Here is a 16,497-nt window from a genome sequence, read left to right on the forward strand (position 1 = left end):
GATAGCCATACTAATAGGACTCTTCATGGTAATCAGAGTGAGGTCATTGTGACACAAGGCATGAAAGAAAAATACTATGTGAAGGATTTATTCTACTAAAAGGTGAGGGCTAATTATCGGTTATATAAGAAAAGAGTATTCATGGTGATCATGGTGAATATGCTTATCACACATGGTAATGAAGCAAGCTTGAGTCATTTCTTTCACAAAGAAAACAATTTAAATTTTACATTGCAAGAATGGATTTGGTCAAATAACAAAATCCATAAGAGATGTGTGCTTCCTTTAACAAGATTATTTTGTCCATTCTAGTATTGCATTGAGGGTAACAAAATAAACTATGATAAAGAATTTATTGATGCTTGCACCCAAAGAAGGTTTGATAAAGAATTTATTGATGCTTGCACCCAAAGAAGGTTTTTTCCATTCACATGTGTATTCACATACGTACTTGTGAGCTTATTTCTTAAACGAAAGAATGTAATTTTTACACATACACAATGAGAGATGATACTAGACAGATAGACAAACAAACACACACACACATATATATATGTGTCAAGAGAGAGAGAGATCTTAGATTACCTTTCCTTGGCTATTCTAGGGATCTATGACTAATCTTTTAAATGTCCTAATGTCCACAATTACAAATCCTACCTCCACATCTCCAACGTATGGGCTTTGGACAAATTTCCAAGATATGGTTTGTGCATATTTACAAATATATGTGGCATGTGTTTCTATTAAACCATTGACCCAAGTTACAAGTTTTGTTTAACATAAATATATCGTTACATGTTACTATTATCTCCTATCATGAGCATAAGGTCTATTTTGAAATTGAATAGCAGCAATTTTAGAAGAAAAGTAGATAAGAAATATAGGATACCATTAATAACATAAACTTTATCTACCCTTTTTAGCATTGTTTGTTGGTAGTTTCTCAAATATGTTATGAGGTAATTCAAGAACTGGGAATTCTAAAAACCTAGTGATGATTTTCCTTTAAATTTACATTCAATCATTTAAGGAATGGTTGGTGTTCCACTTTGTAGCATTTAATCAATGGTTGAGGAATTCAACCATCATTCTCTCATGACACTTGTAAGGCCCTTAAATGCAATGTAAAGACACTAACTCAAGCATCATATCTCAAAGAAGCTATTACCATAGTTGGCCTTTGGGAAATATAAAAATTCTCAAAATAAAAGCATCTAAATCTCTAATGTACCGAGGATCTAGCCTTACATTTACTAACAGTACCAATAATATTTTCCTATACCAAGAATTGCTAACTGCTAGCTATAATATATCAATCTATCCTATCAAATTTCTACGAAAATAATTCGGTGGACCACAACATATACATGTAAAGCCGCGTTGTGGCATAGGATACTCTATGTTCTTGAATGAATATACCAAACACACACTATGTTTTAAATAGAGCATTTGAACATAAAGCAACATAATTAATTTGATTTGGAATATTAACAAGAACATAATTAAGATCTCAAATTTGAACTACCTCCACATTTTTTGAGATATTATAAAATAAAATAGACTAAAGAAGGTCTATGCCATTCCTATTCATTTCAAATCTAATAGAGTTATTCGTGTGTCCTATCTTTACATTCTCAAGATATTGCAAAAGAACATAGCCCAAAAGCATTGTGAATTCCATTACTCTTCATATCACCTAGAAGGGATTTCAATTTGTACCATGTAGGATGATGTGGTAATGATAGTTTGATTTTTAAATCATGTGGTAGCGTTGTCAAATTTTAAGGCTTGGTAGCCAACTATTAGCTATCACATGTGGCACTGGGTCAAGAGGATCTTCCTTAAATTCAAGATCCCCAAACTTATGGTCCTTTATTGAAGTCTAGAGGATTGGTGGGGATTCCCTTCAATCATAGCCTCCAAGGATTTAAAAAGATTTTTTTTTTGAAAATTTTTTTTAAATATAATTACGTACTTTTCGACTAAAGATCACGTCATAACTCCCTAAATGCAAAAAAACGTGGTTCTTTACACTAATTGTCAATCTAAAGATGAGCGCGCAGTGTGCATCCTTATCGCACGATACCATTACGAGAACACCGCATAGTAGCTAGCCATACCAAGCGATATCAATTGCCCTGCACGGTCCCTCATCTATACTAGCGGTATTTATTAGGACACCAATAAACACCGACAATAACCTTCTTGTACCACACAGTACATGTCCAATTGGCACATGTGACAACTTGGATCGTCCGATTGGGAAGGATAAGAAATCCCGTACGTTGAGATACCATGTGGTACAAGAAGATTACCAATGATGTCTATGACAAATCCTATAAAAGAACCCTGCTCCCGCCATTACCACCCTACCAAACCTGTCACTTTTCTGCTGCAGCTCCTGCTTTCTATCTCTTGGTGAGATTCTAGAGCTTTTAGAGTCAGTCAGTTGGGCCAGGTGACGACTCACCTCGGTCGATCGAATTTACCTCACCAGGCTAACTGTCAGTAGGCTGTTTAAGAGAGGAAAAGAGAGGGATTGAGAGAGAGAGAGAGGAAAAAGAGAGGGAGGAAGAGTAAAAGAGAGAGAGGAAAGAGAGGGAGAGTAAAAGGGAGAGAGAGAAATATATATATATATATAGAGAGAGAGAGAGAGAAAAAGAGAGAGGGAGAGATTTTTTTAATGTCTCAGTTAGGCCAAGAGATAATCCGCTTCGGTCGATCATATTCGCCTCACCTCGACTAATGTGTATAATAGTAAAGATCGAAGCCGGGTGATGGCTTGCATCTGCCAGTTCGTTCCCCCCGTTTTGATCTTCTTATATATCATATCTATTTATGTACATAGGTATCAGTAGAACTGAGTTTTATCTAGATCATGGCCCGCTTTTGCTAGCTGGTTCCTCCCGATAAAACTCTTGCCAGTCAAGATGTGTGATTGGCAAAGCTGATCTAGATCATCTTGGTTATGTGATGCTATTATATGTTTTTTGTTCTTACCTCGACTCGCTGATAGATTGACACTCGATAGTGACTTTACGAAATTTGCTCTCTAATAGTAGAAGATCACGTAGTGATTGCTATAGTAGTAGATTATGCTACAAAATCATGAATTACTTGACATTATATACCATTACCTCAAAAAGTTAGTAGTTTATTTCTAAGGATCGAAAACGTTCATGATATTTCATGTTGCATGTTGCTTTTGAGTGAAATTTAGTTTACACCTGCATTGCGTATTTTGAATGTCCTTTATTTTACACGTGTATTTTGAATGTTCTTTATTTTGAAGTTTGAGTGCTTACAAAACAATTGTTGCATGCACTAGATCACTACACTGTCTACACACCCATCTCTGATGGCAATGAAAGAGTAGTTGAAGACTGAGATTCAAATGCTTTCCCATAAGTCAACGATCGAGCACTTGATAGGATTGAGTAATGAAGAAATCCGAGCCAATGCAAGCTCAAAATTTCTATGTGATCAAATGATATCCCAAATACTTGATCTTCTTTACGCGAGGTGACCCGATCACGGTCTAATAACACGGTCAGAGGTGAAAGTGATGATCAATTTATCCCTCCAGTGTCTGGAGATCTAGTAGAACAATGGAGATTATACAAGAAGGTGAGAAATTTAGCCTTGCTTGACAATGGAGAGGTAAAGCTTGCACTCTGGATGACTGAATGGAAGGCGTCGCAAATATCTAAATTTAGAAAAAAACAAAAGGAGAAAGAGTCTGTCGAAAAGGCAACAGCCAGTGACCAAGATGACTAGTGGTCCACAAGCAAATGCCAACCCAGGCCAAGTTGAAGGGAGAGCATAGATAGAACTATCTACTACATTTTCCAACATGTGCTTCCACACAGTACACTTTCCATTGCAAGCAATGACCTTGCATGTACCGGTGGGTAAGGGAGGAGAAGGGAAGGTATTCAAGATACAAATTGTGGGTGTCCCAAGTCTTACGCCAACAGAGTGGTATGCTAGCAAGAGGAGTAATAGAGATGATGCCCATGCTCATCTGGCACTAAAGAATGAGCTAGCGATGACAGTTGTCCATAGGGCTGTCTGTCGAGTATTGGGGTACTCACACACCCAAGAGTTATGGGATGTCACTCCTTTTTTTAATGGTGGAAGTGTGCATGATATGCTAATGTGTCTCCCACAGTGATGTGGGACATATGTGCAATGGGTTAAGACCACACATCTCAGAGAAGAACCTCGATTTGACTGAAAATCTCCACTCACTAGGTTACGAGCAAGGTTATTTATCATCATGCATTGTCCATTGCTGCTGCTATTGCCAGTGGTTTGATGATAGTTCACGAACAAAGATATGCACACACCAATCTGCAAGCAACCAACTACATGCTGGACTTCACAACGGATGACATGTCTTTCCGAGTAGGGATTATTGATTAGGGAAGAAGCCTCCACTAGACCGAAAGTCGATATCCACAAGACCGGATTTTGCTCCTCCCATAGCACTAGAATTATATGCCAGTACTACTACCCGAGCAAATTCGAAGGGTGCATGGGCACCAGAGTCGAATTGCTTTGCTGTTGGATGGCTATTTCAATAAATTGCCAACTTTCTCATAGATGCTGAAGACGCTAGTCTCAGTAACAACTCCGTGAAGAATGACATTGCAATCAAGCTCTTGGTTGATTGTGGGAACACGTTTTGCAAGGTTGATCCAAAGGAGCGACCTTCCATGAGAGTAATTTTAACAAAACTGCATAGTTGCAATATAAACGAGGATGTGGCAATGCGACCCATTGAGGGAATGAAGACATGTTGAATAAAAGCTACATCTGCTTAGAGATTGACCCGTATGATCGTAGTGGCATGCACTAGATGATTGCCAAAGTTTAATGTCTTTGAAAAATGTTAATGTGGGATTAAAAATGTAACAACCTGTCAGAGTTTTTCGTTTTTATTCGTACAATTCAATCGATCATGGTCAATCCATAATTCTGTTAGTTAGATAAATTCTTATATGGTATGGTTGGCGTAAGCATGTTATAATTAAATGTTTCAATAAGTCGCTCCCTCGATCTCACTTGGTTGTTCGATCTTTTCTTGCTCCCTCACTCACAAGTCACCATGGCTTCCACATCGCAACGTTCAACACAAGCTGCATACGCATCTCAAGATCCAAGCGTGAGGGAAAAGCAAGCTATGAAGCACATGATGGATGTGTCTGATGCTACCCTCCTATCGACAAGAAGAGATTAGATGCGTGCAATTGCCCATGCAAGCGTTTTTCATGATCTAAATGGTTGAAAATACAACAACATCAAGGCAATGGTCTCCAACGACACTGTAATGGTATGAGATTGCGCCGATGCCACATATGGACGTGGCCCATCAAGAATTGCCGCCACCTCACTATGAGGGATAATGCATACTATATTCACTACGTGATCAAGTCTGACAAGCCTCATAGCGGGGCCTTTTTGCACATAAATGTACAATATATAATGCCACTAATTTCCTCTTACAAGCAAACTAGTATAGTTTGTACTGATCTCTAACGTATAATTTTCAAGATTGATACAAGCTGGCAATTGCGAGCTACACAACCGGCTAGACTTTCAACAAGTTGTTATCAACTAGTAAATGCTGAGCTACGATCGGTAAAAGCCGAGTATTTTCTTATTCCTAATGAGTGCATATAAACTATAGTAGAACATTTTCAATTTCACATCCATGTGCGAGTAGCTACCGATCAACATATGCGGATCACCCACTAGAACATGGTCCAAAGGTATTTTGTATCTATATGTGAGTAGTTACAAGTTGGCATAAGCGGACTTCCCACTAGTACATAGATACTTACAATTAGTGTCATATACATTTTTTGTAATCTATATATAGGCTATATAACTAGTAAACTATTAAAAATGTGATATTTCTCTACATTTTAAAAGCTAATGTCTATGAAACAAAAACTTTTCTCATTTTCTTTTTGTGAAAATAACTTCAAATATATTTACATGAAAACATTCTTTAAGAAATAACCTTTCAAATTACAAATGATAATCTATCAAATTTGAGCTATGTATTTATCCATTTTACATCCTAGTGTGGGTAGATATCAACTAACCTAAGCAAGCCCACCACTGACACTGGACACTTTTTCAAAAGATATGAAAACTCACAAAGTATTTTGAAAGCTTTCTTTATCCTTTTTTCTTTGTCTTTGTTTTTTTCGAGACTTCAAGTAGAGCTAGATTCTCCAAAATGTGAATAGTACTAGGTCGGCACAAAGTATGTATAAGAAATTATACTACGTAGTATGTTTTATAATACCACTCGGCATATACCACAAACCTACACGATATATGCCTGGGACCGTGCAATATATACAATCCCCATGCGGTAGGTGGTTTTACCAACCATGATACCGCACAATAGGTGGTTTTACCATGCAATAACAGACTAGAGCCGGTTCCGGTTAAAAATCATGGTAGGGGAAGTTTAAAATGCTCTTGGGGGATCAAAATGTGTTTTAATTCAACGAATTAAAACGGACGTTTTAATTCCCCTTCAAATCCCTAATCGCCTCCTATTAGTTTCTTTAAATTAGAATTTGATAATTTGATGTCTCATGAACTCTCGTAATACCAAATACTTAGAGCCCTTTGCCACCCACTATTACATCATGTTAGTAAACTCAAGATAACTAGTTTAGGTCCATTAAGTTAACCCTAATAACACTCAAGTTTAACATAGAATTAAAATGACTAATTCTTTTCAAGGGATTTCAAACAAGTAGCCATGCTTTATATCCATATGATCTTGACACTAAACAATAGATTTACACTTCTTTATAAGTACTTGTAAAACAAATTAGGATGGATATGAATCATGGCCTATGCAAGGTAAGTCTCGAAAGCAACAAATATAATCAAAAGGATACATATAAATCATATTTTAATATCATCTTTCCTATGTATAATATGCCTCAACATTTTATGATAATGTCTCGATAGGAAGTGATGGCTGAAAATAAGAAAATAAACTATTATAGGCAATTACTCCCTTAGTCTAATACAATACTTGCTATTAGCTTTATTATTACAATTATAATTAAGAATATAAATGCAACTTATTGTTGTATGTACAATAGTTATTATAGAAATTTAAAGTAGCAAATAAGAGAGCTAAATAGATCTTATAATGATTTTGTAATGATATAGTTGCCACAAATCACATATAGTTATGATGCAAATTATTGTTATATGGAAAATAGTTATTATAGAAATTTAGAGTAGCCAATAAGAGAGCTAACAAAATCCTATAATGATTTTGTAATGATATAGTTGACACAAATTACATATAATAACTAATTAAAATGCACATTAATAACTAGTTCTGATGACACTCTGAGAGTTTAGCATCATGATATGATAATTAAAAACACCCCACCAATTTTAAGAATGCAAGTCCATTTCAACTAGTTTGAGGTGCGTGCAAAGTATTGTCACCATCAGATATGCTTTGCATGGTCATATAAGAACTGATCCAATTCACTACAAAAGCTAAAAACACATTAATGTACTTATAATCTAAATGTCCATGAGGAGAGCCAAGTTAAGCACATGTCTTGAGGCAAGCATATGATGTATGAAAAATGATATCCAAGAAAATTTCCATATTAGATAAAGAAGCAAAGAAAGCAAGTTCTAGCTATGGATCAAACTACTTTTCCTCTTAAAAAATCATGAAAATATTGATTTGATTGTGTCCTAACATCTTATGCAAGCCCTCAAAACCATAAGACCCTTGTACCTAAATATAACATGACTAATTTTGTGCTATATTGACACTAAGTATATACTACAATGAAATGTTTCACATCAAAACACCTTTCTAGAATCATGGTGATCCACTAAGCGGTTACCCAACCTTCCTATTGGGACTTCAAGAAATTCGTGTATGATCAAGTCAATGATCCCATGTTCTTTTTAGACTTTCTTAAATGTGATGCACCTAATCAAGGCATGGTCCTCCTCTTCGATTTCATTAATCCCATACATTTTTCATAATCTATGGTCCCTCAAAACCACACCCCAATGAGTTCTGCCTTAGCTATTCTAAGTTGACAACTAGGCTTTCAAAAATACTTGTTCCTCCTAAAATTGCATCCAGCTAACTTCCATTTTAGGGGACAATTTTTATCCTGTTGCCATAAAGTATCAATAATTGATGATGTACCAAATTCTCTAATGGGATAGTTGAGATGATTTCTTTCTTTAATCCTCCTTTACTAGCCCACTTGAGCACTATTGCATACCATCCTCTTTCCTTGGTTCCTTCAAGTGCTAAAAATGGTGTCCTGGTATGCATGGGCTATTGCACACTTGGTACATATTCAAGAGTTTTATGTAGAGCGTAAACCCTAATGGTAGTAAACTTCTCTCAGGTAACTTTGCTTTGACTCCAACATGGAATAACAAAATCCAATTTTGTACAATCTTGATTTGAAAAATCTTAGAACCCATATTGAGGATACACATACCTCCTTACATCCATTACTTTATATATGCCTCCTTGTAGATATGAAAAGTGCCCAAAATCCCTCTCCAGGTCTATTCTCAATGCATAGGTTCCACTTTTAGTCTCCCATGAATTCAATTCCTAAGGACTTGAAGCATTAATGAAACTTGAACCCCAAATAATATCACCTTGAATTGTCATGGCTTGTGGATAGGTATTGTATTATGCTTAATAAGCATAACAAAACTTTTGTGATTATATAGGAAATATTATTTTTACTTATTAAGCTTCCCTTACTTTTAATTGGATGATAGTATGAGACCTGACATTCATAAACAAGCCTTCAAATCTTACTAAGTCATAAAAAGTATTTGATTAATACATTTACAACTACTTTATAGCTTTTCACATAGTAAAGCTCATTGAAAATCAAATAGAAGACTGCTCAACCAAAATGAGAGTCTAAGACACCATTTCATAGAGTTTCAATGATCTTTGGTAGTCTTTTTTTTTCCTAATTGTTACTTTGTATGTGCGCTCCAATCGAGGTCGGATGTGTGGCTTGCAATAGCTATCTTTAAGCATCTTGACACTCATTTGTAGATTTACAAAGAAAAGAGAGAGAGAGAGATGATATAATCTGCATGATGGTCTACCTTGATTAATAAATTTATACCTATATTATCTAGGTCAAAGATCAAATCAATGTCAAAAGGTCCAATCACTAATTATTTGTGACGAGTGATTAGCATAAATTTACAACTTGATCCTCAAATGTTGATTTGATCAACACAAATCCCTTAATGTTATGATCTAACCACTAGGAGATGTTGCCATGTAGAGGTTTGTCGACAAATATGATAATTAGGCATCTGCTCCCAATTCTATGAGGCTATTATAACTGATCATAAACCAAAATGCGTGATTATGAACACGTACATTTTTAGCAAAATAAATATCTAGCCTTAAGTTTTTATTACTAACTGCTATAAATTTTATAGAATAAATAACAAGACCGACCAATAGCTATGATAAAAACTCAAGAAATCTCAAGCTATGATAAAAACTCAAGAAATCTCAAGACCATCTTGGAATGAGAAAATTGACATAAACGATTTTTATAAAACATACTTTTCAAGTAATCAAATAACCTTGTTGGAAAATGTTGATATTTTCAAAATAAAATTACAAAATCAAATAGCATGTGATATTATCTAATAAAAGCCCCCACTATCAAGAGAATTTCACTCACATATAACTAATTATAGAATAAAGTTAAGGGGACAACAATAAGCTACCTACAATTTTAATTATTGAAGCTTAAAATGAGAACAAGGGGAAACTTAATTTGTGATGTATATGATGCATGAATAAGTATAGTGAGAAAATCCATGAGAAGACATCTGTCTGTTACATGTCATTAGAAAATAAATAAGCAAATATACTATGCTTTTAGCATCTTTGTGCTATTTTGTTTATAAATATACCTTATGGAATCATAAAGCATCCTAGAACATTTGTATTGGAAATCTAGTGAATGTAGGATTCTATGTGTAGATTGTGCCTAGCAAGAATCATGGTAGACAAGAGTAATGAATATCTATTGTATGCATCGTAGATTAGAAGACTATGAATTTAATGCCCAATTTTTTATACTTTACATGATTGTGTTATGCTTAATAAGAGTAACAAACATCTGTGTTATGTTTGTTAATTACAAAGCTATTACTAATTTATTTGAACTTAAGAATGATTGTGTTAAGTGTTACAAGTTTCAACAAAGGCTTCAAATACTACTACGAAGCCATAAAATTACCTTAACCCTTCCAACAATCATTCAATATCCTCTAATAAGCTATTGGCATTCAAAATGATGAGATGCCTTTGAAGTTTCAATCAATACACCTACATGCAATTAGAGTCTTACCAAAACAATCTTGTATCATCAAATACTACGAATCATGCTGGTCAAACCATTTGAAACACGTGGCTTATAGAATATCTTCCTTTAAAAGAGTACTTGAAGATGCACTAGTTAGATGAGCATGTGTAAAAGAAACGATAGCTTATAGAAATGAAGTACTATGAGGTTGAATACTAGAAATGGTTCACACTATTACCAAATTCTCTTCATGTTCTAGTTTAAAAGAAAATCGAGAGTGTAATGTAGGTTAAGGTATCTTCATTTTTACATTAAGGGCCAATCTAAGTATATGCCTTCAATGCTTAGGCTACTCCACACATTCCTTCACATCAAGATCTAATCATGTTGCCATTAGAGACGATCCCTAATATATTGGCTCTTATTGGCATCACTTGTGAAGGGCCTTAAATTAACTATATCAAGATTACAAATATAGAGGTTGCCATCATGTTGCATTTGTTTATGCTCGAAAGTTTGGTGAACCCAAAATGTAGGTAAGAGGTCTTATGAGAGAATAAGATGAGCTACTTGAGTGATGAGATGACTTACGCATAGTCTAGATCGGGCCTTTGGCAATCCATCCTAAAGCGAGTCTAGTTGGAATAGAGGATATTAAAGATGAAAAAATACCTGAGTGAGCGAATCTCAAGGTGCCTTTGCTAAGGGTATTTAGCTGCAGCTCAATTTTCCGGAAAAATGCCATCGCTTCCTTAAAGGGTCTCGTAAGCTCCTCATGGTACTTCTGCAGCAATTGACAGTACGTGTCCTGCAATACAGCACCGCCTTTTATGATCAATCTATGAGATTGGGTAATAAAATCCATTCCAAGACCTGCTACAAAGCAAAATTTTATATACTTTGCTCAGAACGCCGACCTGTATATCTTTCAGAGAACAATCGAAGTCCATAGAATATTTACCATGAACTGATCAAGTTCTGGATCTGCCCCTGTGGGGTTAGGTGATCTCAACGGCTGAAAGTTCTGATAATCTTTACTAAGCTCGTCCAGCCTTGTGACAACGTCCGGCGGTGCACCAATCTAGCCTTGCATTGGAAAACAAGAGTTTAAATCTTCCGAGAGTAATTTTTCATGTGAAAAGAATCGGTAGGAGTCCCAGATTAGCGGTTATATTTGCCTGAGTCACAGATTAACCGTTCTAGCGGATACACGTCACAGATTACCCATTATAATACAGTTCATATATTAGAGCGACTAACTCACCTTGTGGCAATTCATGTATGCGATTACCAGCCGGGGATAACTAGGATGCGCCATTATCTTAGCCCTAATCGAGTCCGCCTCCAACACCTTCTTCACGCATGTACTCTCCATTGTCAACGAGGTTGTTGATGCGACCCTGGGTTCGTAAGTGATAGACCCAGCTGAGCTTACAAGCAACGACGGATCTGGATAGCATTCCCTTCGACTGCTTAAATGACCCCCCATTTTTGCACCCTGCTCAGCCTTTGCTTGACTCGCGGTGGAAGCTTCAGCCAGCATAACGTCGGGCGCATCCAGTTGGTCCATGGAGAGATGCACTCCGGATGTCTGTGGCTCGACCTGGTGAATGTGGAAAGCTTGAGCAGCTTGAAACAAAGCCGCTTGAAGATAAGGTTCAGCTGGTAGGTTGTAACACGAAAAAGGGTGGACAGCGGTGGCCATGAGCTGCTCATTCTCTTGCTCTTGTTCCGTCATAAGGGCCATCATCGAACCCACTGGAACTTCACCACAATTCACAACATTGCAAAGAGGCGGCTGCATAGATGCCAGGTGGTTATCATAATCCATCGAGCGAGAAATAGTCCTCAGATACGTGCCACGGAAAACAAGCAATGCTTTCTATTCTAATGAACCAAGTCCTTGATCCCATAAAAATGGAGTGGCGCTATTTCAACAATGCTTTCACCGGAGCAGCTGTTTCCAACTAGGGACAGGCTCTCACATGATCGATCGTCTTGTCGAGTGTGGCGTAGCGTTCTGATAATGTACAAAGCAATAGTTTCCTTCTCAATTGGAGTACCAGTCGGACTAAGTTAGAAATTGAATGATCTAGAATACGTTGTCCAGCTTTGAGGGTATGCCGGCGTAGGCGGGATCTTTAGGTTTTTGACAATCTTCAGCTAAAGGTAACGGCACCACTTGAACAGCTCTTCAACTGGTCATAGCCAGAGGGCAGAGACTGGAAATCTTCTGCACACTGAAGAACTACATTTGAAGGACGAATCACATAAAACCAAGATGAACCAAAAGTAACGTGGCGCAAGTCTTTGTTTCAATCAAATCGCAGGGGGCCTTCGGTGTTGTAAGTTCCGACAACCTCACACCAATTATAGTAATATACTCCCAAAGCACAAGCTAATGAGGAATGAAATTCGCACGGCCAAGCAGCCGCAGCTCCTGTTAAGAAAATAGCAGCATCGTCATATTCGCAGAGAAGAAAAGGACAGCATAATAGCAAGATCCAAGAAGTTTTTTACTATAGCTTAAGATCGTCGCTACAGCTGAATGAAATCCCTGCATTTGTTGAGCAATGATAAGGATTACGTGCTTACGTTCGTAAAGCCGTATAAAAAGTGCGGCCGCTGTGACTTAGAGAGTTTTCTGAGGACATAGATGATCAATGCCTGCTGTTAAAACCCCATCCGTAGTCTAAGCTGTGAGAATGTATCGAAGAACCACGATAAGTATAGCCTTCGCAGATGAAACGACCCTGTAGCTCGGGTTGGCAGTCCGCTCGAAAAAATATCATAGTAGCTTTATACAAAGGTGCAAATCCAGCGCAGGAACGGTTATAGATGTTAATTACTCTTGCGAACCTATACAAAGGACCGCAAGCGGAGCATGGAATATGACCGCCGCATCGTTGCCAGATAATGGAAGAGGTAAAGGGATACAGACGGTCACGGGCAGATGAGGCGTGCGTTCTTTAATTGGATCTGGGCACAAGTATGAAATTATGCGCGGGGGGAAGGAAGGCTCCTTGCTACTACGTAGGAGGACTTCTGGCAAGGGTGCAGCCGGCATTCCGGTCAAGGTTGAGGAGTCTGAGGAGAGGCCCTAGAGCTGAGAGGATCGAAGGAGCACACTCATCATTGTCCAGACGGGGAGGCTTAGATTTTGGGCAAAGGCAAAGAGGAAGAACAGTGCGGGGAAGTTAAGGACCATTGAAAGCGGTGATAGGGAGAGAGAAACTGGTGCGAGAGAGAGAAAGAGAGAGATAGAGAGAGAGAGACTCTGTGGCTGTGTGAGTGAGCCACAGAGGAAGAAGAGAGAGAGTGTGAGTACAGTGTCACTCTGTTGGATATGTTCTGGCAAGCGAGCGAGAGAGAGAGAGAGAGAGAGAGAGAGAGAGCGCCTGCACCTTAACTAGATGTTGAGGAACGTTCGTGTGTACGTACGTCACGGTGAGAAGAGAGATGTTGGGTCACAATATTTGTGTGTGATGGATGGAGAGCGCGAGCGCAAGCATTGCGAGTGGATGTTGGGAAGAGAGAGAGGGACACACACAGTGGTGCGAAAGGAGAGCCGTCTGAAGAGAGAGTGTGTGTGTGTTTTTACAGTGTGCAAAACGGAACCCTGACAGCGAATCGCTCTTCTACTGGGCCTTGTGTTTGAGCAGTATACTGCACCCGTCGCCTGCATACATGTCGAAACCCTCGCACGAAAAAGCGTACAAGGAACGCTTAATTCGTGTGTTCAGGAGACTCCTCGTCGGTGACTTAGATTCACATTCAATCTTTACCTGACACCACTTTTGAGCCGCCGTAATGGCACCGCCGCCTGTCCGTCGAGTCTCCTAAAACCCCAGGTTCATGTCCTGATTTCGAAATAAATGATGCTTAAACACATCGTTCATCAGAATCCAGATCAGAAGCCACGGTAACAGGCGCCGTTCCCATGTACTTTTCAGGACTTTTGAGGACATTATAAAATTGAATCTCTCTCCCATTATATGGTTGACGCGATTAAAGGGCAGTTTCGACTGTCCATCCTCCCATGAAGCAAGGTTTATGAGCTCTTCATTCCTAACCATCGCTTTCATGTTCAACCTTCAAAAAGATTAGTTACAATTCTAGCTTACAATTTTTGCTTGCCTTACTCAGCATATTACAATTGTCTAACCAATCTGACTCGGTCATTACATTTTCGCTTGCCTTACTAGCACATTACTATTGTCCAACCAATCTCACGTGGTCCTTACATTGTAACTTGTCAACAAATAAGAGCATTGGAAAAACCGAGATTTTCTATTACATTGTAACTTCTCAAGAAAGAAGGGCATTTGAAAAACTGAGATCTTCTATTACATTGTAACTTGTCGAGAAATAAGGGCATTTGAGAAAATCATATCTACTAACTAGGGGACTTATTATTGTCAATCACATGTTGAACTTGGGGTCTGTGCACACCATGTTAAAAATGCGCAGTTGGAGCCTCGATCAAATTCTTTCGTGTGAACAAAAATTCTACCTCATTTACGACTACACGCTATTGGCCATTGATGACCTTGCAGTGAGCTCTGTCTCTCGTGTGCAGAGTTCTCAGTGTCCATTTCTTACTGGCTAGGCAAATGCTGCAACCACATTTAAGCTCTAGAGCCTAAAGCCAAAGCCAGATGGCAAGCTTGCATTAGAGCCTATAGAAATCGCACATCAGTGCTGGTTTTAGCACCTTCAACAATCAAGTGCCACTTTTGAGCACTGAGGGCCACTGCTTTTTCTCAATTTTTGAGAAAACCATCACTAGCCGCGCATTATGCATAGTGTGTGCACCCCTTAGGCTTGGTGCACACACGGATGGGAATGCGCCACCAATGGAGGTTGGCTCTAATATCGAGGCAAGGATAGAGCACCACTGATGCTAAAATTGGCACCTCCATTTTTGAGGATGTAGATTTGAGCATTGGGGCTCAATTTCGCACCCAACCAATCCCGGATTGCCACTTAGCTATGAGCATTGTTCTCAATGCTCCTCCACCAGTCCAAAGCCTCTACCTAGCCAATAAAAGCGATGTAGCTCCCTGGAGGGTTGTCAGCTCTGCAAGAGTGCAGCTCTCTGTAGGTAGTTAGCATGCATTAAATACTTCCCTCCTATGTTCACGTGTAAAAACTCATTGAAGCTCCAAAATCGCACCAAAGGCACAGTTTTGGCCTCGTGGGCAAAGACTCTTACAGAGGATAGAGCTCCATTCTCGACTTTTGCACTTAGATGGAAGGGGTAATAAAGCTGATTGAGAAGGATTCTAAAATCTCAGGTTACAGAAGTGACATTTTCTATTTGAAAGGCAAGTTAGGTGTGGAATCTCGAGGGGTTTTGGAAGCAAAACGGAAACAAAACCTACTCATATTGCTGTGTAATAAGACTAGTGTCCTCTTGGGATCGGTGCAAGGAAAACAGCAGTGTGGGAGGCTTTGGTTGTTGCCGTTGTTGGGGGTGGCCAGCCTCGCTGGCCGTTCTGATTCCCCCACATGGGTCCATACCTTTCCGGTCGGACCCCCGTGCTGTTCTTTGCTCTAATCAGACCTAAGATTGGTGGAGGACGTACGATCCAATCTAGCTGCTTCGTACCGCCGCCAGCACCACCACCCATTTCCCTTTGAAGGTTTTCTTGCATTCATCCCCCTCAAACAAATGCACATGCAGCCTACCTCGCGTGCTCCTCTGTAAATGCGTGTTTGTAAATGCATGCAAACCCCTCGTTTTCACAGGTCGCTCCTCCTCGACCTTTAAAGTCCTCCTCGAGCCGGCTGTCCCCTGGCTTGATCCCTTCCCGATGGTTCCTTCTAATCCGCCTTGTGCCATTGTTTCGCGCGCAAAAGATTGCCTTTTACTCGTGTGATCGCTCCGCTCGCCTTCCGATACACTTATCCGCCAGCTCCCAGCTATACAGTCAACAACAACAGTCCAGGACTCCGGACCAGGACCAGACTTCACATGCCCGCTTCAATAAGAACGGACACACACGCATCCTGCCACCCTGATCCATGATACTTCTTCGAGGAAAACTAGCTACCAAAATCGGCCTTCCGGAATCCGTGTCCGAGAGGATTGCGCATTTTGAAA

The 16,497-nt window shown here is 38.9% G+C and overlaps 1 protein-coding gene across 1 annotated transcript in view; it reads right to left on the bottom strand.

Moving 5' to 3' along the window:
- LOC147891382 (homeobox protein rough sheath 1-like) overlaps positions 1-13,604 on the bottom strand; it is a 71,598-nt gene extending 57,994 nt beyond the window's left edge. Inside the window, exons 1-4 of the mRNA XM_087389293.1 lie at positions 12,987-13,604; positions 11,656-12,831; positions 11,353-11,472; positions 11,064-11,199 (exon numbers count right to left, since the gene is read on the bottom strand). Of these exons, the coding sequence (XP_087245419.1) occupies positions 11,064-11,199; positions 11,353-11,472; positions 11,656-12,222 (823 nt within the window). The 5' untranslated portion in view covers positions 12,223-12,831; positions 12,987-13,604. The remainder of the gene's footprint in view (positions 1-11,063; positions 11,200-11,352; positions 11,473-11,655; positions 12,832-12,986) is intronic.
- Positions 13,605-16,497: the final 2,893 nt, after the last annotated feature.

The sequence above is a fragment of the Dipteris shenzhenensis genome, chromosome 18, assembly GCF_047967505.1.
Source record: "Dipteris shenzhenensis isolate YYH24624 ecotype China chromosome 18, Dip_SZ_1.0, whole genome shotgun sequence".
NCBI lineage: Eukaryota > Viridiplantae > Streptophyta > Polypodiopsida > Gleicheniales > Dipteridaceae > Dipteris > Dipteris shenzhenensis.